Source organism: Oncorhynchus clarkii, chromosome 4 (genome assembly GCF_045791955.1).
Source record: "Oncorhynchus clarkii lewisi isolate Uvic-CL-2024 chromosome 4, UVic_Ocla_1.0, whole genome shotgun sequence".
NCBI classification, from domain to species: Eukaryota; Metazoa; Chordata; class Actinopteri; order Salmoniformes; family Salmonidae; genus Oncorhynchus; species Oncorhynchus clarkii.
The window spans coordinates 72,383,001-72,407,070 of NC_092150.1; the positions used below are offsets into that span (position 1 = coordinate 72,383,001).

Here is a 24,070-nt window from a genome sequence, read left to right on the forward strand (position 1 = left end):
CTTAATACACAAGGGGGCGCCAAGAAACACAAAAAAGACCATTGGTCATCTGTACCAGAATGTTAACAAAATTAGCACAAGTAATAGCGACTTTCCATGGAGGCTGCTAGCTAAATATGCTAATGAGCGCAAATGAAAGTAAGAGGCAATCCAGCTCATACAGGTGCATCAAAGCTGGGACCGAGAGACTGAAAACCGCTTCGACCTCAAGGCCATCAGACTGTTAAACAGCCATCACTAGCACAGAGAGGCTGCTGCCAACATACAGACTTGCAATCATTGGCCACTTTTAACAAATGGAACACTAGTCACTTTAATAATGTAACTTTAAGAATGCGTTACTCATCTCATATGTACATACCGTATTCTATACTATCTATTGCATCTTAGCCTATACGCTCTGTCATTGCTCATCTATATATTTATATATTCTTATTCCATTCCATTCCTTATTCCATTAGGTAGTTGTTGTAGAATTATTAGATTACATGTTAGATATTGCTGCACTGTCGGAACTAGAAGCACGTGTATTTCGCTACACTCGCAATAACATCTGCTAACCATGTGTATGTGACTCGGGTGGCGGGGCCAAGCGGGCAGAAAGCTTACAAAATGTGATGCCCCATCACCTTATTTATTCAATAACTTACTTATAAGTAGCAAGTTAAAGTTGTGAGTCGTGCTAACGCAGAATTCTATATTTTTCACGCAGGAAAAAAATATAAAATGCACAATAAATCTCTTGCTGCGTTTTGTTAACACAGATCAAAAATGCTTGTTATTGTTATTTCTGCTTGGCATCAGACTAATTTTGTGCTTCAGTTGCACTTCTCCACTGGGATGAGAATTCACAAACGGGCACCAGACAGCGCTCTGATGTGTAGCTACTTTTCTTGGGTACTTTTGTCGGTGTATCCAGCCTACTTTTCTCCAGTAAAATGCAAGATGAACTTTAAACTGGCTACATTCTTTCTATGATAAACATTGATGGCCATGCAGTGTGAAAGCTCATTTACTTGTGTGGCTGCCAGCCAAATAGCATTGCACTCTGATGAAAAGGAAGCATTTTTTTTGCATAATGTGCTGCCCTAATGTACACTATATATGATAAAGTATGTGGACACCCCTTCAAATGAGTGGATTTGGCTATTTCAGCCACACCCGTTGCTGATAGGTGTATAAAATCAAGCACACAGCTATGCAATCTCCATAGACATTGGCAGTAGAATGGCCTTACTGAAGAGCTTAGTGATTTTCTTTTTTTTTTTCATATATTTTTTATTGAACACACACAAGAATGTTATATAGGTATAAAAGACAGGTATACAATTCTTATCTAAACATAAAAGAGCAGACAGGAACAACAAGACCCAGAGTTCTGGGTACAAAACAAATATTACAAAACAAGACATACAAAGAAGGACATGTAGAAAGAAAGAGGGTAGATGTCACCCCCCCACTTATTCCCCCCCAACTGCTCGGGTGGCGGGGCCAACTGCTCGGGTGGCGGGGCCAACTGCTCGGGTGGCGGGGACAACTGCTCGGGTGGCGGGGACAACTGCTCGGGTGGCGGGGACAACTGCTCGGGTGGCGGGGCCAACTGCTCGGGTGGCGGGGCCAACTGCTCGGGTGGCGGGGACAACTGCTCGGGTGGCGGGGACAACTGCTCGGGTGGCGGGGCCAACTGCTAGGGTGGCGGGGCCAACTGCTCGGGTGGCGGGGCCAACTGCTCGGGTGGCGGGGCCAACTGCTCGGGTGGCGGGGCCAACTGCTCGGGTGGCGGGGCCAACTGCTCGGGTGGCGGGGCCAACTGCTCGGGTGGCGGGGCCAACTGCTCGGGTGGCGGGGCCAACTGCTCGGGTGGCGGGGCCAACTGCTCGGGTGGCGGGGCCAACTGCTCGGGTGGCGGGGCCAACTGCTCGGGTGGCGGGGCCAACTGCTCGGGTGGCGGGGCCAACTGCTCGGGTGGCGGGGACAACTGCTCGGGTGGCGGGGACAACTGCTCGGGTGGCGGGGACAACTGCTCGGGTGGCGGGGACAACTGCTAGGGTGGCGGGGCCAACTGCTCGGGTGGCGGGGCCAACTGCTCGGGTGGCGGGGACAACTGCTCAGGTGGCGGGGACAGCACGTGCTGCCCAAAGGCAGATTAAAATATTACAATTGAAAGTGCCTTAAAATGTACAAATTCACAGCGCCGACTAGTCCAAGTAGGAGAGGAAAGGCTGCCAGATTTGATCAAATGTTGATAATTTATTGTTCAGAATATATTTAATTATTTCTAAGTGTACAGTGTTTGCCAATTCGCTGAGCCATAATTTGGTAGAGGGCGCTTCCCTCCTTGCTGAAATGAGACTGTAAGAGATTAGTTGTTTTGGGGGGTTGGTTAAACTCCGTTTAGGGAATCAGACACTCCCAGGATTATCAGAAGCGGGTCTGGGTCTATTGAAGTCTCCAGAACTTCAGAGAGGATCCTAAAAATTCCACACCAAAAACCATACAAGCTAGAGCATAGGGCAAAGCAGTGGAGTAGTGTAACCTGCGCAGCCTGACATTTATCACACAATATCATATGCAGTTTGGTTTTGGAATAGTGTAATCTGTGTCATACCTTGAATTGTATGAGACGATGTCTGGAGTTAATGGAGCATGTGTGGATGAGCTTAGTGACTTTCAACGTGGCACCATCATAGGATGCCACCTTTCCAACAAGTCAGTTTGTCTACTTACTACCCTGCTAGAGCTGTCCCAGTCAACCTTATGTGCTGTTATTGTGAAGTGGAAACATCTAGGAGCAACAACGGCTCAGCCGCGAAGTGGTAGGCCACACAACTTCACAGAACTGGAGTGCTGGAGTGCGTAGCGCGCAGTAAAGGGGGACCAACTCCATATTACTGCCCATGATTTTGGAATGAGATGTTCAACGAGCAGGTGTCCACATACTTATTATCATGCAATACATTTTCTGTAAAGGAAAAATATATTTGCACGTTTCTGATCACTCTATTGAAGCAAAAAAAAAACACTGACTTTCAATATAAAGTTTGACTCCTGTCAATACACAGCTGGACTCACCTGCTGCTGCTTTCTCCTGTTGTGCTATTTACAAACAAACACGTGACTGGCCCAGCTGTTCTGGGGAACTACATATGCTTCATAATGTAAAATAATGTGACCGGTGAACGCCATCTGCTTTATCTCCTAAAGTATTGCACACGTTGACTGCAGGTATTTACTTAAAAAGCAGTTACAAATGTAGAAATAGTAAAGAAATAGTTTCAAAGGTATTGACGATATTGAAAAACCATCCCATGGCTATTTCCAAACAGCCCGGTATACAGTATATACGGTATACCGCCCAAGCCTACTGATGATGATAATGTTAATGATGATCATTATGTTCATGTGATGTGTTGTGGTTGTGTTTTGGTCGGAACATTATCATGCTGTTCATCATCTCTCCGTGGAAAATGTGTGTTTTCCAGGGATTCCGACAGCTTTCCATGGAAAGTTTTATGTGCACTATTGGACACGCCCGTTCCCACTCTACCTGGTGGTTATTTATGCATCTGTTTTCCACAGTTCTGCTATTAATAAACCCATGTTGTAACACGGCTAGATCCCTACTCCTCTGGACCCCCCGCTCTCTCTCCCTCTCTCAGTTTCTGACCGCAGGCCATGGCCATCTGCTGTTTAAATAACTAGATTCACCTGCTGTTTGTCACCTGAGGGTATGTGGGTGTGTGCCTTCATATTTGCGTGTGTGTGTGTTTCTGTGTGTGTGAGTGTTACAACAGTTTGTGAGCATGTCTGTTTCTTTGTCTATCCTCTCATGTCCTTCCCTTAAAACTCTCAACCCACGTCTCCCCCTGACATTTAGGGGACCATCATTTGATGCAGGCTAGTCCAGTCCATAACTCCACATGACCAGTTCCCCAGTCCTGACTCATAGAACACCCTGGACCTGTTAACAGGTGTCTTTACTAACGATACTTGCTAATTGGTCCAGTTACATAACTTTTCCAATTCTCACATTTTCCCAGCATGCATTGCAGGAGGTGTACTCTTACCTTAATTGTGTTAACATTGCAACCACCCGTAACCCAGGCGACATATGTTACGTATCACAACCAATCATGTTTTCCAGGGCTGTTTTCCTCCTGTGGGAGAGAGAGACCACCTAGGCTGTAGCTGAAGCCCCTGAGGTTATACTCCTCAAATACCTCTCTGCTAGAACTGGGCTGGAGGTAAACAGGAACTGAGACTGGAGCTGAACGACAGAGAGAGGAAGTGGGAGAGGGAACGAGGCAGCCTTTGCTTTGAAGGTGGCTGGGTTTGAGTTGAGAGCACTGAAGTCCCATATGGGAGAGGAATAGTATGGAGGGTATAGGGGGAACCTCTGTGTGTGTATATATGGTATACTGCAGGTATTCACAATGCCGTCGGGGGTACGCCAAATAAAAATGTGATTCACTTTTTTAAATAGAAATATGTGTATATATAATTTTTTTCTTCACATTTTCAAACAGTCCATTTATATTTTTCAACGGGGCTCTACATTTGGGTGAGTTTTTTCTCTCTCGCCTGAGTAGCCTCGTTTCACTGCCAAAAATAAAATTAAACCATCTGGTGTTCAGCGAAATAACACCATGTCAAATACAGGTAGCCTAGTCAAATAATTAACATCTAATCACATTAACCGTTACTCTCTCGCAGGAAACCTTCAATCTTGCACAGACATTTAGAAATGAAACATGACCATTTGAAAAATAAGCCACGGGAGGTTTTTGAGCGAGAATAAAGACGACTTTTGAGTAGTAAGACATGTATTAAAGCAACAGATACTATTAATAAGAAGGTGATAGAAGTGTCTTATGGTGAGCTACTGAGTGGCTAGGACAGGCAAGCCCCATACTATTGTGGAGGACTAAATTGTTCCTGGGACAATGCTGGGGGAAAAGGACAAAAAAACTATACAGACAATGTCTTCATCAAACAACACTGTTTCACGACGCATCAGTGACATGGCAGGAGCTGTTTTGAAACAATTACTGCTTCACCTACAAGCCAGTGAATTCTATTCGTTACAGCTGGATGAGTCAACAGACGTGGTGGGCCTGGCACAGCACCTGGTATATGTCCGTTACGTTTATGGGGGGTCAATTAAGGAAGACATCCTCTTCTGGAAACCAGGACAACAGGATATTATATTTTTAAACTATTGGACAGCTTTGTGACATCAAATGGACTTGGTAGTTGATGTGTTGGTATCTGTACTGATGGTGCAAAAACCATGACAAGGAGACATAGTGGAGTGGTAACGCGTGTGCAAGCAGTTGCTCCTGACGCCACTTGGGTACACTGCAGCATCCACCGAGAGGCTCTTTCTGCCAAGGGAATGTCTGACAACTAGAAAGACGTTTTGGACACTACAGTGAAAATGGTTAACTTTGTTAAAGCAAGGCCCCTGAACTCTCGCGTATTTTCTGCACTATGCAATGATATGGGCAGAGACCATGTAACGCTTTTACAACATAGAGAAGTGTGCTGGTTATCATGGGGCAAAGTATTGACACATTTTTTTTAATTGAGAGACGGTCTTATTGTTTTCTTTACTGACCATCATTTTCACTTGTCTGACCGCTTGCATGATGATTTCTCATACGACTGGCCAATCTGGGTGATGTTTTTTCTCACCTGAATGATCTGAATCTAGGATTACAGGGACTCTCCTCAACTTTATTCAATGTGCGGGACAAAATTGAGGTTATGGCTAAAAAGTTGGAGCTCTTTTCTGTTGCATTAACAAGGACAACACACAGGTCTTTCCATCATTGTATGATTTGTTTGTGTGCAAATGAACTCAAGCTTATGGACAATGTCAAATGTGATATAGCGAAGCACCTGAGTGAGCTGGGTGCGCAATTATGCAGGTACTTTCCCAAAACAGATGACACAATCAACTGGATTTGTTATCCCTTTCATGCCCTGCCTCCAGTCCACTTACCGATATCTGAACAAGAGAGCCTCATCAAAATTGAAACAAGCGGTTCTGTGAAAATGTAATTTAATCAGAAGCCACTGCCTGATTTCTGGATTGGGCTGCACTCAGAGTATCCTGCCTTGGCAAATTGCCCTGTTAAGACACTGGTGCCCTTCGCAACCACGTACCTATGTGAGAGTGGATTCTCGGCCCTCACTAGCATGGAAACTAAATACAGGGACAGACTGTGTGTGGAAAATGATTTTAGACTGAGAATCCAATACAACCCAACATTGCAGAGTTATGTGCATCCTTTCAAGCACACCCTTCTCATTAACCTGTGGTGAGTTATTCACAATTTTTGATGAACAAATAAGGTTTTATATGTAAGCTGGTTAAATAGAGCAATATAATTGATTATTATTATATTATTTGTGCCCTGGTCCTGTAAGATGTATCATATAGTGTGTGTGGCAGGCTTACAATGAATGCAAAAAACAACATTTGAGAGTGCGCTGACCCTGGTGCTAGAGGGGGTACACAGCTGGAGGTTGAATGTTTGAAGGGGTACGGGACTATAAAAAGTTTGGGAACCACTGGGTTAGAGTATACTCTTAATATGTGTCTGTGTATCACATCTGCAAATGAGCCCCAACTCACTAAATGAGCCGTAACACAACAGACCTTTAGCTGGTGCTGCTTGTGTGTGTTCCCGCTTGTGTGGACACTGTCTAGCTGAGGACGTCAACATTTCACCTCCTGTTGTAAGTGCATATCCCAAATGTCTACTAAAGCACCAAGCCACCACAACGCTCCACCATAATCAATAGCTGATTATCAGTGTGGATTATCAGTCAGCAACAGCGCGTGGGACCACAGGTCCAAATCAATTTCAATTTCCCTATTAAAGACACCCTGGATGTACTCAGACACATCTCACCCTGGGGAGAGTTTGCGTTAGGCTGTCCAGCCACACAGAGACTGTAGATTCATGGCTCATTCTGTGGTTGGTTGATTGACCCTTAGGACATTGTTAGAGATTGGCTCCATGACCCCTGGCGCCGATTGTCTTTTATAATGGCCCTATTGCCGTGGCGTTGTAGGTTGTCTGCTGTCGGTGATGTAATCTGACCATAGAAGAAGACGGAAAAGCTCCATTCAGAGCTGGATTGGGTTTTAGGTTGTTGGACATGTATTTTCTCTTAAATGACTGTTTTTATTCATGCGATGACATCTCACACATTGATTGTCAGGGTCCCAATTCTTTGTTTTGTCTGGTTGTGCAAGGCAGCTTGTTTGAGATATTGAATGTTAAATGTGTTTGGTTAAATATACAGGTAATTGTAATTTACACGATACTGTAATTTGCTGAAGAAATCTCATATGCATCTGCATGGGTCTGCCAGATGTCCATGATGCAACCAATGCATTTATTTCCAATGTGCTTAGTTACTGCTGCAACAATGTCAATGCAGTCCATCGATCTGTCTGATCTCTTCAGGATTCACCATCCATCCATTCATCCATCCATTCATCCACCTTCTATCAGTTGTTATTCATGTGTAGCTCTGTGAAGGAAGACAGAGCTGAGGGTGTGCTAGCCTGTTGTTATTCATATGTAGCTCTGTGAAGGAATACAGAGTTGAGTGTGTGCTAGCCTGTTGTTATTCATATGTAGCTCTGTGAAGGAAGACAGAGCTGAGTGTGTGCTAGCCTGTTGTTATTCATATGTAACTCTGTGAAGGAAGACAGAGCTGAGTGTGTGCTAGCCTGTTGAAACTGGTGCCTTTCTATTCTGGTGCTCTTTCCTTGATTGATTTCTGTGCAGAGTATAGCTGTGTAACTTCCTCTGACACGCACGTGGGGCTGAGTCTTGCAGTCGAGGACACACACATACGCGTACACACACACAATCTCTCGTTTGCACACACACACACACATCTCTCAACAGGGCGCTGTCCCTATAACAGGAAGTGGTGCTTTGGGAATAACCCTGGGCTCAGGAAATGACCTCGTTGGAAGTGTCCTGGGGAGAGGCTGAGTGGGAATGAGTGGGGAATTCATGATTCCTCTTTCAGATAGCTGCTCCTCTAGGATATTATGGAGTTCCTTCACGGCCTTCTGTACTGAATACACTACAGTCTGGCCTTGAGGTCCTCAGCTGTTCTTGTGGTGTGGTCTCTCTGTCTCTGTCTATGTGTGTTTTGTGTGTGTGTGTGTGTGTGTGTGTGTGTGTGTGTGCACATTCTTGCTTGCGAGTGTGTATTTCTGTGTCTGGAGTATCTGCATCAGAGATTGGGAAAGGGGGATACCTAGTCAGTTGTACAACTGAAAGACTTCACCTGGAATTAAGAAAAATAAAAAGAAACAGAGAGAAAGACGGAGAGAGAGAAAGACGGAGAGAGAGAGAGACGGAGAGAGAGAGACGGAGAGAGAAAGACGGAGAGAGAGAGAGACGGAGAGAGAGACGGGGAGAGAGAGAGACGGAGAGAGAGAAAGACGGAGAGAGAGAAAGACGGAGAGAGAGAAATACGGGGAGAGAGAAATACGGGGAGAGAGAGAGACTGAGAGAGAGAGACGGGGAGAGAGAGAGACGGGGAGAGAGAGACGGGAGAGAGAGAAAGACGGGGAGAGAGAGAAAGACGGGGAGAGAGAGAAAGACGGGGAGAGAGAAAGATGGAGAGAGAGAAAGATGGAGAGAGAGAGAGACGGGGAGAGAGAGAGACGGGGAGAGAGAAAGACGGAGAGAGAGAAAGATGGGGAGAGAGAGAGAGAGAGAAAGACCGAGAGAGAGAGAGAGACAGGGAGAGAGAAAGACGGAGAGAGAGAAAGACGGAGAGAGAGAAAGACGGGGAGAGAGAGAGAGAGAGAGAGAGAAAGACGGGGAGAGAGAAAGACGGAGAGAGAAAGACGGAGAGAGAAAGATGGAGAGAGAGAGAAAGACGGAGAGAGAGAAAGACGGGAGAGAGAGAGAGAGAGAGAGAGAGAGAGAGAGAGAGAGAGAGAAAGACGGGGAGAGAGAGAGAGAGAGAGAAAGACGGGGAGAGAGAAAGACGGAGAGAGAAAGACGGAGAGAGAAAGACGGGAGAGAGAGAAAGACGGGGAGAGAGAGAGACGGGGAGAGAGAGAGACGGGGAGAGAGAGAGACGGGGAGAGAGAGAGACGGGGAGAGAGAGACGGGGACAGAGAGACGGGGACAGAGAGACGGGGAGAGAGAGACGGGGAGAGAGAAAGACGGGGAGAGAGAAAGACGGGGAGAGAGAGAGACGGAGAGAGAGAGAGAGACGGGGAGAGAGAAAGACGGAGAGAGAGAGAGACGGGGAGAGAGAGAGACGGAGAGAGAGAGAGACGGAGAGAGAGAGAGACGGGGAGAGAGAAAGACGGGGAGAGAGAGAGACGGACAGAGAGAGAGACGGACAGAGAGAGAGACGGGGAGAGCGAGACGGAGAGAGAGAGACGGAGAGAGCGAGAAAGACGGAGAGAGAGAAAGACGGGGAGAGAGAAACTTATCTAGGTCAGGAAGAAAGTCTGTCAGAGAGCAAAAGGGAAGAAAGTGAGAGAGAATTGTTTTATTTTTTTATTTAACCTTTATTTAACTAGGCAAGTCAGTTAAGAACAAATTCTTATTTACAAGGACGGCCTACCGGGGAACAGTGGGTTACCTGCCTTGTTCAAGGGCAGAATGGCAGATTTTTACCTTGTCAGCTCGGGGATTCGATCCAGCAACCTTTTGGTTACTGGCCCAATGCTCTAACTACTAGGCTACCTGCCACCCCGAATGGTACACATGAGAGAGAGAGATGGAAAGGTAGAGAGAAGGATGGTGACCCTCGTTTGACTTGTTGTCTTAGGAATATCACAGTAGTGTTTACACAGTCAACCTTTTCAAGGCTTCTGTAAGCACAGAATAACCTTGCTAAGTTCTAGAATGTGTGAAGAATAATGTTTGTGCTCTCCCACTCTGACGACAGAACGCTCAACACACACATTCCAGACATTATTACACTCAACTTCAGCTTGTTACTTCTCTGGAGAGAACCACATCGACTGTGGAGGAGGACTGTAGGTCCTGTTGGGAAACACCTTGTTAAGTGAAACTATACTCATTTTGAAAGCTTCCAGACATTTTTCAATGTAGATCTGTCAAGAAACAACACACTTAACATGGACATGCTTAGTGATTAATCATAGGAGGTATTTGCGTGGTTTCTCGTAAAGCAGTATTTTACAGTCCACACAGGATAGGGGGTGTTTGTTGTCCCTGCTGTAACTGATACTGGGCTGTGTTAGCCCATAGCTCCACTCTGGCTCCTAGACAACTTATAAACACAGTTCGCTCTCCTCCTCCACATACTCTCACTCTCTCCTCCCTTTAGCATTCATCTCCCTCTTCCCTTGTTCTCTCTCTCTCTCTCTCTCTCTCTCTCTCTCTCTCTCTATCTCTCTCGTTCTCTTGCCCCCCCCCCCCACCACTCTCTCGGTACTGTTGATCATTCTGTGAGACCAGCTAGGTCATTGAGGTTGATTTAGGTTTGAGCCCATCGGAGGGCAAAAACAACTTTCCACAGACCAGGTGTGTGTGTGTCCACACTAACAGGTGTGTGTGTCCACACTAACACACTAACAGGTGTGTGTGTCCACACTAACAGGTGTGTGTGTCCACACTAACAGGTGTGTGTGTCCACACTAACAGGTGTGTGTGTCCAAACTAACAGGTGTGTGTCCACACTAATAGGTGTGTGTGTTTACACTAACAGGTGTGTGTGTCCACACTAACAGGTGTGTGTGTCCACACTAACAGGTGTGTGTGTCCACACTAACAGGTGTGTGTGTCCACACTAACAGGTGTGTGTGCCTTTGCGTCTATCTCATGCTCCCTGTCCTTTACCTCCTGTAAGTGAGAGCAAGTGTTTAGATAAGCCTTTTAAGTGTCCTCACCGTAAGCTCTCTACCTCTACCCTTCTCTCTCTTTCTCTCTCTGTTTTCTCTCTCTTTCCTCTCCTCCATATGCCGTAGTTCCCATGGTTTTAGTGGGTGCGGATCAAATCCCAGATTTCCATTGAAGCTCCTCAGCCCTCCGTTCCTCTCTGATCCAGCCAGGGAATTACAGGCAGATGTGCCTCAGTCTTCTAAGCCACACAGTATGGCCTCCCTCTATCTTTCATTCTCTCTCTCTTTCTCCCTCCATCTCTATCAGCTCTAGTCAATAGCTCTGCATCTTCCCTCTGTAATGGTCCTAATCCAATTAGCTGTGGTAATGTTGCCCAACTTTTACTTCCTGCTTCCTCAAAGCTGTGCTGCTGTGTGTGTGTGTGTGTGTGTGTGTGTGTGTGTTTACCCCTGGTGTTTGCCTCTGTGTGAGTGATTTTGTTGTTGTTTTACAGCCACTTAAAGACATGGGTTGTATCAAACCCCAGGGAAAGTCATAATCGCCCAACACATTCTCCCCCCTAAGGCTTCTTCCAGTGGATTTCCTCACAGTTGTTGTTGAAATTGTCTCGCTCGCATGTTGGACTTGCTAATTTCCCGCCATTTAATCGACTTGGACTTGCATCTCAAAAACACACAGGGCGCATATTCCTGTCTGCATACATAGTGCCTCATCAGAAGTGCTGTTACAGGGGAAAATGGCATATGTTAATATTTTTATTAAGTATAGCACACTTCAAAGGCTTCTCCTCATGAATATTCGGGGTTGTATTATTGTTATTTTTTTCCCCTTCGGCAGCCGCCTGATGTGTCTACATGTGATGCACACACCGTATATCTGTTGGTAGTGCCTGTCTCTGTAGGCCTACACACAGAGCCAGGTATAGACCTAACGTATCTGTATGATTGTAGTTTCAGAGCTACACCCCCCCCCCCCCGTCCCTTCTTTTCTCTTTTCGTTCTTTTCTTGTTCCTTCTCTCCATTCACGTGAGAGCCACATGTTTCCACCATCCCGACTCTGACAGGTAGAACGTTTTGCTAGTAAAGTGCTGCATTACTTAAACCTCTGACCCCTCTTTCTCTCCCTTCTCTCTTTCCACAACCCTCTCTCTTTTCTGCTTCCTCTTCCCCCTCTCTGGATTTGGGCATTTCTCTCTGTCCACATGTTACCTCCGCTACGTCTGCCCCTCTCTCCACCCCCCTCCCACCATTCTCTCTCTGTGTATCAGTAGAGGCCTCAGGAAATGGGTGTGTGCTGAGTTAGTTTAGCGAGCGGAGTGGGACCTGTAAAGAGGGAGGGAGAGAGAGGAGAAAAGGAAGAGGAGGGGTGGAAAGGGAGGATGCTGATTAAAATAATGGAAAGAGCCGAGTCACTGGCCGGTGAAAAGGAGTGAAAGAGAGAACCGAGAGGAAGGGCCGGATATCAGATTAGAGGTAATGAAAACTGAGGGAGATAAAGACAAAAAGTTGAACTCCAAAAGTTATACAAATCAGCGGGAAGAGAGAAGATAAAGACAAACTTCTACCATTTCCACCCTGCAAGGAGAACATACTGGACGGACTCCAGAATGTAGAGGCCAGCTTGCCAGACTCTTTCTCAGGATCATTACTCTGATCAGTGGCTTCTCTCCCTGGACACGTGACCTAGGGCTCCAGAGGGAAGGGGACATTCTTTCACTAACTGGCTCTGACTTGGCTGTGATTAGCAGGGTGTGAGAGAGGGAGTCCAGGCTGGGGTAGGGTGCTGGGGGCTGGTAGTAGAGCTACGACGGCATGCCCCTGTCTCGCTCACACAGTGTAAGAGTGTGTGTAGGTGTGTGTGTGTTTCCTCTGCAATGTGTTAGCATTGCCTTGTTGAAAGAGGAAGGAGAGGTCGGCAGACCGTGTGCCTCTGTGTTTCTTCCTTGTTCCTGCGGCAGGCCCAGAGGGCTTTTTTATCTGGGTAATTGAGAACAAACACTCGGCCCTACCCCGGGCTGGAGTGTAAACAGCTTCCTTAGTGACGAGAAGCAGTGGAGGAGGAAAGGGAAGAAGGGAAGGGAAAAAAACAACAGGGAAGTTCAAGGAGAGGCTGGAATACTTCTTCAACCCTCAGCCCCTCAGACTTTCCACGTCAGTCTACAAACCTCTCTTGACAGGACTTGGATAGTTTCCTCCAGACCTCCACACCTGACCTCTGGAATTCTACCCCAGCTGAAGGACTTATTCCCCAGCCTATAGACCTCAGGCAGCCTCTTACCTCCTACCTCCAGGAGCTCCAGCCTCAGCCCAGCTCTCGGGACGTCCAACCCCAGGCTTGAGGCATGACAGCAGGCTAGCCCTGGCCCCCTTCTCAGCCTCTGTTCCATCAAAGAGGATGCTTCTACCATGTAGCCTAGTAGGGCGAAAACACACACTGACACACACACACAGGCAACGAAGGGTGTGTGAAGTGTGTATGTCGCCGGGTTGGAGAGCACGAATTGGATTTTACCTTGTTTTGAGCACTGGATTTAATTGTATTTGGAGAACAGGATTCGACAATATTTGGATTGGATTTGACCGTGTTTTGAGTACTGACCTTGACTGTGTTTTGAGTACTGACCTTGACTGTGTTTTGAGTACTGACCTTGACTGTGTTTTGAGTACTGACCTTGACCGTGTTTTGAGTACTGACCTTGACTGTGTTTTGAGTACTGACCTTGACTGTGTTTTGAGTACTGACCTTGACTGTGTTTTGAGTACTGACCTTGACCGTGTTTTGAGTACTGACCTTGACCGTGTTTTGAGTACTGACCTTGACTGTGTTTTGAGTACTGACCTTGACTGTGTTTTGAGTACTGACCTTGACCGTGTTTTGAGAGCTGGTTTTGACCGTAACCACTGGAGGACTTTCCAAACCCGCGCGACTCCTCGGTGCCCTTTGACCTCAGAGACGATGTAGAGGGGAGAGGGAGGAGACTAATTCTGGAGCCGAAGATGATTGGCTTGAACTTCAGCTTGCAGGAGCTGCTCAGGAAATTTGAAGAGGTAGATTTGAGATGTTTGACATCTTTTTGAGCTCCCGTTGAGACAAACTGAAAGGTTGTTTATTTTTGATGCCACAGATGAGAACCCAGCCTCATACTAAATCACTGTAGTCAAACACGTGAAGGTCAGCTCACCTGTTACTGTCAGCCAAAGACCTTCACTTCTCTTCTAGCTGGAGACTCTGCTGACATTTACTGTCTCTCCGTTCTCTCCATCTCCCTCGCTCCCTCTGTCTATGTAGTATCAGGTGAAGAAGTCTGCTGAGTGAGTCTGAGGTTTATGAAGTATGAGGAGTAATTATTGAACTCATTAAAGCTTTTTATTGTGGTAGCAGCGTTATTACCAGCCAGAGTCTGCAGGGGAACACACAGGGAGACTGAGATTCTTAGTGTTTTACTCTCTGACGTCTGAAACGCTGTAGTGTCGTATTATTCAGCTTTTGCCACTGTGCGTTCAAGGTGCATGAGTGTGTATTTGTTTACCAAAGCTGCTTGTTGATGTGCCACGTTAACCTAACTTTAGTTTCTTAGTCTGTGTCTCCGTGTGTGTGTTTGTGTGTGTCTACGTGTGTGTGTTTGTGTGTGTCTCCGTGTGTGTGTTTGTGTGTGTCTCCGTGTGTGTGTTTGTGGGTGTCTCCGTGTGTGTGTTTGTGGGTGTCTCCGTGTGTGTGTTTGTGGGTGTCTCCGTGTGTGTGTGTTTGTGTGTGTCTCCGTGTGTGTGTGTTTGTGTGTCTCCGTGTGTGTGTGTGTGTGTGTGTGTGTGTGTGTGAGTGTGTTTCTCCGTGTGTGAGTGTGTGTCTCCGTGTGTGTGAGTGTGTGTCTCCGTGTGTGTGTGTGTCTCCGTGTCTGTGTGTGTGTGTGTGTCTCCGTGTGTGTGTGTTTGTGTGTGTCTCCGTTTGTGTGTCTCCGTGTGTGTGTGTGTCTCCGTGTGTGTCTCCGTGTGTGTGTTTGTGTGTGTCTCCGTGTGTGTGTTTGTGGGTGTCTCCGTGTGTGTCTCTGTGTGTGTGTTTGTGGGTGTCTCTGTGTGTGTGTTTGTGGGTGTCTCCGTGTTTGTGGGTGTCTCCGTGTGTGTGTTTGTGTTTGTCTCCGTGTGTTTGTGTGTCTCCGTGTGTGTGTGTGTGTGTGTGTGAGTGTGTTTCTCCGTGTGTGTGTGTGTGTGTGTGTGTGTGTGTGTCTGTGTGTGTGTGTGTGTGTCTCCGTGTGTGTGTGTGTGTGTCTCCGTGTGTATGTGTGTGAGTGTGTGTCTCCGTGTGTGTGTGTTTGTGTGTGTCTCCGTTTGTGTGTCTCCGTGTGTGTGTGTGTGTGTCTCCGTGTGTGTGTTTGTGTGTGTCTCCGTGTTTGTGTGTCTCCGTGTGTGTGTTTGTGTGTGTCTCTGTGTGTGTGTCTCTGTGTGTGTGTCTCCGTGTGTGTGTCTCCGTGTTTGTGTGTGTCTCCGTGTGTGTGTGAGGGTAATAATAATTAGGTGGGTGCTTATATTTGTCCTATTTCACACATGTACACGTGTGTATTAATACGCATGTGTGAATTGGAAATTGTTTTTTTTGCATATCCCAACTGTCCCTGAGACACCCTCAGAGAGTGGGGTCACAGCCATTACCAGCTGTCCCTGAGACACCCTCAGAGAGTGGGGTCACAGCCATTACCAGCTGTCCCTGAGACACCCTCAGAGAGTGGGGTCACAGCTGTTATCAGCTGTCCCTGAGACACCCTCAGAGAGTGGGGTCACAGCCATTACCAGCTGTCCCTGAGACACCCTCAGAGAGTGGGGTCACAGCCATTACCAGCTGTCCCTGAGACACCCTCAGAGAGTGGGGTCACAGCCGTTACCAGCTGTCCCTGGGACACCCTCAGAGAGTGGGGTCACAGCCGTTACCAGCTGTCCCTGAGACACCCTCAGAGAGTGGGGTCACAGCCGTTACCAGCTGTCCCTGAGACACCCTCAGAGAGTGGGGTCACAGCCGTTATCAGCTGTCCCTGGGACACCCTCAGAGAGTGGGGTCACAGCCGTTATCAGCTGTCCCTAAGACACCCTCAGAGAGTGGAGTCACAGCCGTTATCAGCTGTCCCTGAGACACCCTCAGAGAGTGGGGTCACAGCCGTTACCAGCTGTCCCTGAGACACCCTCAGAGAGTGGGGTCACAGCCGTTATCAGCTGTCCCTGGGACACCCTCAGAGAGTGGGGTCACAGCCGTTACCAGCTGTCCCTGGGACACCCTCAGAGAGTGGGGTCACAGCCGTTACCAGCTGTCCCTGAGACACCCTCAGAGAGTGGGGTCACAGCCGTTACCAGCTGTCCCTGAGACACCCTCAGAGAGTGGGGTCACAGCCGTTATCAGCTGTCCCTGGGACACCCTCAGAGAGTGGGGTCACAGCCGTTACCAGCTGTCCCTGGGACACCCTCAGAGAGTGGGGTCACAGCCGTTACCAGCTGTCCCTGGGACACCCTCAGAGAGTGGGGTCACAGCCGTTACCAGCTGTCCCTGAGACACCCTCAGAGAGTGGGGTCACAGCCGTTACCAGCTGTCCCTGAGACACCCTCAGAGAGTGGGGTCACAGCCGTTATCAGCTGTCCCTGGGACACCCTCAGAGAGTGGGGTCACAGCCGTTACCAGCTGTCCCTGGGACACCCTCAGAGAGTGGGGTCACAGCCGTTACCAGCTGTCCCTGAGACACCCTCAGAGAGTGGGGTTACAGCCGTTACCAGCTGTCCCTGAGACACCCTCAGAGAGTGGGGTCACAGCCAAGGGCACATCGAAAGATATTTCACCTTGTCGGGGATTGGAATTAGCGACCTTTGGGTTACTCCAACTGCTGGGCTACATGCCACCTGCACTGTGTTTGTCAGTCAGCCATTCCTCTGATAGGTACATTTCTAATGCCAGGTTCCTCTGAAAACCCAAATAGGTGGAACATTGGGCCCCCCAGGGACCGTATCTGTTGTCTGGGCTGCTCACATCCTGCCAGTCTTCCATTCATTACTGGGTGTGTGTCAGGGACAAAACCCATGATCCACTATCCTCATGCTGCTCTGCGCTAGAAGAGAAGAGGACGGGGCTTTGATGTGTGTGTGCCACTGTTATCATATGGACATGGTTCATCTATTCCTAAACACAGCAGAGGTATTGTCATGTTCTTCCAGTAGCGGTTCAGCCATGGAATGTGTGTGTGTCCTCGTCCTCATTAGAATAACGCTGTAAGTGCCGTGCTGGCGCTAAACCTGTTGATTGGAATCTAAATCAGACCAGTAAATCAAACATGGACTTATATGAATGACCACTGTCATGCAGCTGACGTGGCAGACCTGGCAGTACAGAGAAGTGTGTGTTCATGTCGTGTGTGTGTGTGTTGGCTACTGGTATGTGTTTAGCCTGATATTGCTGTGTACCTAAGACTAGGTAGAGGAATCATATTTGGCCTTTCTGTCAAAGTATCCAATCACAGGGCAGCACTCAATCAATGACCAGACTATTTGATGCCACAAATATGTGTGTGTGTTTTTGTCAGAATGCATGTACACGTTCTTGCATCACCTTTGCCACCACTTAATGAGAAGGAGCTTCCCCTGGAAGAAAATGTGTTCAAGAGGGGAAGCCGTTTGGGAATGAGCTAGAACCAATGATGTGTATAAGCCCTGGATGACTGGCAGGGCTGTTGTTTTGAAGCCACTGCGCAGCCATTTTGCTACTTGTCCTTTTGGACAAGTATTTTGGAAGCTATACGGATGTTTTTATTAATGTTTGCATTTGTTTTTGCCAAATACATTGTATTACAGACACCTTAATGCATACATTTATATCATATTATGCAAACATAAACAACAATAATATATTAAAACATATTCCTTAAAGTACTAATATTAAAGTACTAATATTACTGTCCCAACTACAACAATAAAATACTAATTTTGTCCTTCTCCTTCTGAGGAGGGCAGCCGATGGATTTAAAGCCTCCATTGGCCAATACATAGCATCAGCAATCCAGGGTTTATACACATCATTGTCTGGAACATATCCAACTGACTCACTGGCACAACATCTCACTCACACACACACACACACACACACACACACACACACACACACACACACACACACACACACACACACACACACACTGCCTCCCCCCCACCCCACCCCTCCCTCTCTCTGAAGTATCTATCCTTATGACCTTCAGTCATTAGATTTGTGGTGGGGAGATAGTTGACTGTGATAGTAGAGCCCATTCACCCTTTATCCCTTCTCCCTAATAACTGACTTCCTTTCCTCAGGACCTTGCTATGTGAATGACAGGGGTTGCTCGTTGGGTATGGCAGACAGACAGCCTACCATACTGTGTGACGTGTATACTGGCCTCTCTAAAAACATGCTTCACCTAATGTCACGTGTTGTTGTCATGTGCAGTCACCAGTCGGTGAAGTAATGTTTTGCCTGCATTCTAGTGGTTTCTAGCTCTGCATGAATTTCAGTTTGGCTGTGTGTGTGTGTGTGTGTGTGTGTGTGTGTGTGTGTGTGTGTGTGTGTGTGTGTGTGTGTGTGTGTGTGTGTGTGTGTGTGTGTGTGTGTGTGTGTGTGTGTGTGTGTGTGTGTGTGTGTGTGTGTGTGTGTGTGTGTGTGTGTGTGTGTGTGTGTGTGTGTGTTTGTGTTTTATCTCCCCCACTTAAAATTGGCCCGTGCTCAGGGAAGTCCCATGGAGAAATGGAGCAGTTTTACTTGTCTAAAAATAAAGCATTTGAAAGATTCCTCCTCTTGTGTCAGTCTCCCTATGGTGGTCCACACACACGACAAGCCACTGTGGTGGTCTGTACTGATGGGGGTGGAATAGTGGACGACAGGTTAGCCAAAGAGAAAAAGTTTCCAAATGAAACCAGGGGAACACTCACACATTCAAATACTCACACCACACCCTCATCTAAATTCTTAATCTGTAGGGCCCACTCTCTGCCTTACTTCAGGGCCCAGGGTCCCTCTCTGAATCTCTCACACACACACACACACTGACACACACACTGACACACACACACACCGGTCTCGTCTGGCATTGCGTAGCATACCATTAGCCTACATTAGCGTTGATTAGGGGAGCATAGCGTATTATTAGCTTAGCTTACTTTCATGTAGCAGAACATAGAACTTCATAAGTACGGAGACCTGGGTCGCTTGGTTCGGGTGTGGAAGGGGTTTAGAATGAATTGTTTCTCGCTTGGGAGGCTGAGGACAGTTTATTTTCTGTGAGTCCGAAGTAGCTAGAGGACATTTGAAAGATGTCTAAAATGCTCTGCCCTCTCTGTTTCGCTGGCTCTGCAACACACACACACACACACACACACACACACACTCATCATGACCAGCTAGCACGTGTTCTCTCTCTCCCTCCCCTCTCTCCCTCCCCTCTCTTCCTCCCCACCATCTTAAAGCTAATAGAAAGGGATTGATGTTTTGATTTGACTTTTTAATGCTGTATGTATGTAACACAGTTGTAACTGTACAACACAGACTTGTTGAAAGTAAAACCTTTCTCTCCTTCGCTGTTTCTCTGTAGGATATCCAGGCGGAAATCGATGCTCATAATGATATCTATAAGAGTATGGACGGGAACAGGCCCAGGATGGTCAAGGCCTTGGGGACCTCTGAGGAGGCTGTGTTTCTACAGCACCGACTGGACGACATGAACCAGCGCTGGAGCGACCTCAAAACCAAGTCGGCCAACATACGGTCAGTACTACTGTATAATATACTGATAACATTCAATCAGTACTACTGTATAATATACTGACAACATTCAGTCAGTACTACTGTATAATATACTGACAACATTCAGTCAGTACTACTGTATAATATACTGACAACATTCAGTCAGTACTACTGTATAATATACTGACAACATTCAGTCAGCACTACTGTATAATATACTGACAACATTCAGTCAGTACTACTGTATAATATACTGACAACATTCAATCAGTACTACTGTATAATATACTGACAACATTCAGTCAGTACTACTGTATAATATACTGACAACATTCCATCAGTACTACTGTATAATATACTGACAACATTCAGTCAGTACTACTGTATAATATACTGAGAACATTCAGTCTGTACCATAACATTAAACAACACATCTCTGCTAACACACAGTGCATTCGGAAAGTATTCAGACCCCTTGACTTTTTCCACATTTTGTTACGTTACCACCTTATTCTAAAATGTATTCAATTGTTTTTCCCCCCTCATCAATCTACACATAATACCCCATAATGACAAAGCAAAAACAGGTTTTTAGAAATGTTGGCAAATTTATAACAAATTAAAAACGGAAATATCACATTTACATACAGTTAGTATTTTCAGACCCTTTACTCAGCACTTTGTTGAAGCACCTTTGGCAGCAATTACAGTTTCGAGTCTTCTTGGGTAGGATGCTACAAGCTTAGCACACCTATATTTGGGGAGTTTCTCCCATTCCTCTCTACAGATCCTCTCAAGCTCTGTCAGGTTGGAGGGGGAGGTCACTGCACAGCTATTTTCAGGTCTCTCCAGAGATGTTCGATCGGGTTCAAGTCCAGGCTCTCGCTGGGCCACTCAGACATTCAGAGACTTGTCCTAAAGCCACTCCTGCATTGTCTTGGTTGTGTGCTTAGGGTCGTTGTCCTGTTGAAAGGAGAACCTTTGCCCCAGTCTTAGGTACTGAGCACTTTGGAGCAGGTTTTCATCAAGGATCTCTCTGTACTTTGCTCCGTTCATCTTTCCCTCGGTCCTGACTATTCTCCCAGTCCCCGCTTCTGGAAAACATCCCCACAGCATGATGCTGCAACCACCATGCTTCACTGTAGGAATGGTGCCAGGTTTCCTCCAGGCGTGAAGCTTGGCATTCACACCAAAGGGTTCAATCTTTTTTTCATCAGATCAGAGAATCTTGTTTCTCATATTCTGAGAGTCCTTTAGGTGCATTTTGGCAAACTCCAAGTGGTCTGTCATGTGCCTTTTACTGAGGAGTGGCTTGGTTGTCCTTCTGGAATGTTCTCCCATCTGCACAGAGGAACTCTGGAGCTCTGTCAGAGTGACCATCGAGTTCTTGTTCACCACCCTGATCAAGGCCCTTCTCCCCAGATTGCTCAGTTTGGCCAGGCAGCCAGCTCTAGGAAGAGTCTTGGTGGTTACAAACTTCTTCCATTTCAGAATGATGGAGGCCACTGTGTTCTTGGGGACCTTCAATGCTGCAGAAATGTGTTGGTACCCTTCACCAGATCTGTGCCTCGACACAATCCTGTCTTGGAGCTCTATGGACAATTCCTTCGACCTCATGGCTTGGTTTATGCTCTGACATGCACTGTCAACTGTGGAACCTTATATAGACAGGTGTGTGCCTTTCCAAATCATGTCCAATCAATTGAATTTACCAAACAAGTTGTAGAAACCTCAATTTCGAGTCTCATAGTAAAAGGTCTGAATACTTATGTAAATAAGTTATTTATGTTTTTAACTTTCATATCTTAACCATTCACTGAAACTTTCTGTAAATTCACTTTCTGTATTTTGAAAGCTTTATATCTTGACAAATCAAAATCAAATCAAATGTATTTATATAGCCCTTCGTACATCAGCTGATATCTCAAAGTGCTGTACAGAAACCCAGCCTAAAACCCCAAAGCAGCAATCAATGCAGGTGTAGAAGCACGGTGGCTAGGAAAAACTCCCTAGAAAGGCCAAAACCTAGGAAGAAACCTAGAGAGGAACCAGGCTATGTGGGGTGGCAAGTCCTCTTCTGGCTGTGCCGGGTGGAGATTACAACAGAACATGGCCAAGATGTTCAAATGTTCATAAATGACCAGCATGGTCAAATAATAATAATCACAGGCAGAACAGTTGAAACTGGAGCAGCAGCATGGCCAGGTGGACTGGGGACAGCAAGGAGTCATCATGCCAGGTAGTCCTGAGGCATGGTCCTAGGGCTCAGGTCCTCCGAGAGAGAGAAAGAAAGAGAGAAAGAGAGAATTAGAGAGAGCATACTTAAATTCACACAGGACACCGAATAGGACAGGAGAAGTACTCCAGATAAAACAAACTGACCCCAGCCCCCCGACACATAAACTACTGCAGCATAAATACTGGAGGCTGAGACAGGAGGGGTTAGGAGACACTGTGGCCCCATCCGACGATACCCCCGGACAAGGCCAAACAGGAAGGATATAACCCCACCCACTTTGCCAAAGCACAGCCCCCACACCACTAGAGGGATATCTTCAACCACCAACTTACCATCCTGAGACAAGGCCGAGTACAGCCCACAAAGATCTCCGCCACGGCACAACCCGGGGGGGGGGGGGGGGGGGGCGCCAACCCAGACAGACAACTTTTATTATTGACATGCAAAACATTTTGGGACTGTGTCAACAGTGGACTAATGAAACAAATACCATAAGATATTCTTTGAGTGGTATTTTCCTTTTAAAATAACTGTCCAGTGAAAATCTCACCTTTTCATACACAAATAATGTTGTTGCCCCATCGTATACTCGTATTTGTGGCCAAAGCATAAAAGTTTAAAACAATGCTTGCTATTTCCTCATAGAGGATGATGTCGTCCTCCTGAGGAGAATGAGCTGGCCAATCAGTGGGCTACTTGCATGAATATTTTTAATGACGGGTATGTGCACATATCATTCTGCGGTTGGGGTTTCCAACACAGAAAAGCTGATTTTTAACAAAAATGGCAATGAACTATTTGACTCACATTGTAATTAATTATAGGTCATATTACAAATAAATCTGGAAACACTGAACAGTTACTTTAAAGCATCCACTGGACCTACTGCAGTGCTGGTCTACAATCTCTTATTTATAGTTGACCATGACTAATGCATTACAATCAATAATCATTCCCATTTAGATATGCAAAGGAGTGTATGTCATAACCATGCTGACTGGTTTGTTGTGTAATATTTATGTACGTGAAACCATTCCATAAACTCTAGCTAGAATATGTATGCTTTGCTTTGGACATGAAATATGCCCTCTGTGAGACATTGACTGAGCCAATACTGTGCCACATAACTCTACAAGGCCTGGACAGTGGAGGAGCGGCCACAACCGTGGCATAAATAAAGAGAGAGATGGGTGGTTGTGGTGAGGAAGAGAGGGTTGTGAAGAGGAAGAGAGGGTTGTGGTGAGGAAGAGAGGGTTGTGGTGAGGAAGAGAGGGTTGTGGTGAGGAAGAGAGGGTTGTGGTGAGGAAGAGAGGGTTGTGGTGAGGAAGAGAGGGTTGTGGTGAGGAAGAGAGGGTTGTGGTGAGGAAGAGAGGATTGTGGTGAGGAAGAGAGGGTTGTGGTGAGGAAGAGAGGGTTGTGGTGAGGAAGAGAGGATTGTGGTGAGGAAGAGAGGGTTGTGGTGAGGAAGAGAGTGTTGTGGTGAGGAAGAGAGGGTTGTGAAGCGGAAGAGAGGGTTGTGGTGAGGAAGAGAGGGTTGTGGTGAGGAAGAGAGGGTTGTGAAGCGGAAGAGAGGGTTGTGCTGAGGAAGAGAGGGTTGTGAAGAGGAAGAGAGGGTTGTGAAGAGGAAGAGAGGGTTGTGGTGAGGAAGAGAGGGTTGTGGTGAGGAAGAGAGGGTTGTGGTGAGGAAGAGAGGGTTGTGAAGAGGAAGAGAGTGTTGTGGTGAGGAAGAGAGGGTTGTGAAGGGGAAGAGGGGTTTGTGGTGAGGAAGCGAGGGTTGTGGTGAGGAAGCGAGGGTTGTGGTGAGGAAGAGAGGGTTGTGGTGAGGAAGAGAGGGTTGTGATGAGGAAGAGAGGGTTGTGGTGAGGAAGAGAGGGTTGTGGTGAGAAAGAGAGGGTTGTGGTGAGGAAGAGAGGGTTGTGGTGAGGAAGAGAGGGTTGTGAAGATGAAGAGAGGGTTGTGAAGAGGAAGAGAGGGTTGTGAAGAGGAAGAGAGGGTTGTGAAGAGGAAGAGAGGATTGTGAAGAGGAAGAGAGGGTTGTGGTGAGGAAGAGAGGGTTGTGAAGGGGAAGAGAGGGTTGTAGTGAAGAGGAAGAGAGGGTTGTGGTGAAGAGGAAGAGAGGGTTGTGAAGGGGAAGAGAGGGTTGTGGTGAAGAGGAAGAGAGGGTTGTGGTGAGGAAGAGAGGGTTGTGGTGAGGAAGAGAGGGTTGTGGTGAGGAAGAGAGGG

At 46.9% G+C, this 24,070-nt stretch overlaps 1 protein-coding gene across 6 annotated transcripts in view; it reads left to right on the plus strand.

Moving 5' to 3' along the window:
- Positions 1 to 24,070, plus strand: part of LOC139407256 (utrophin) — a 334,795-nt gene that overhangs the window by 191,172 nt on the left and 119,553 nt on the right. For all 6 annotated transcript variants that reach the window (XM_071150875.1, XM_071150879.1, XM_071150876.1 and 3 more), the window contains one exon: positions 19,457 to 19,629. In XM_071150875.1, coding sequence (XP_071006976.1) covers positions 19,457 to 19,629 — 173 coding nt within the window. The remainder of the gene's footprint in view (positions 1 to 19,456; positions 19,630 to 24,070) is intronic.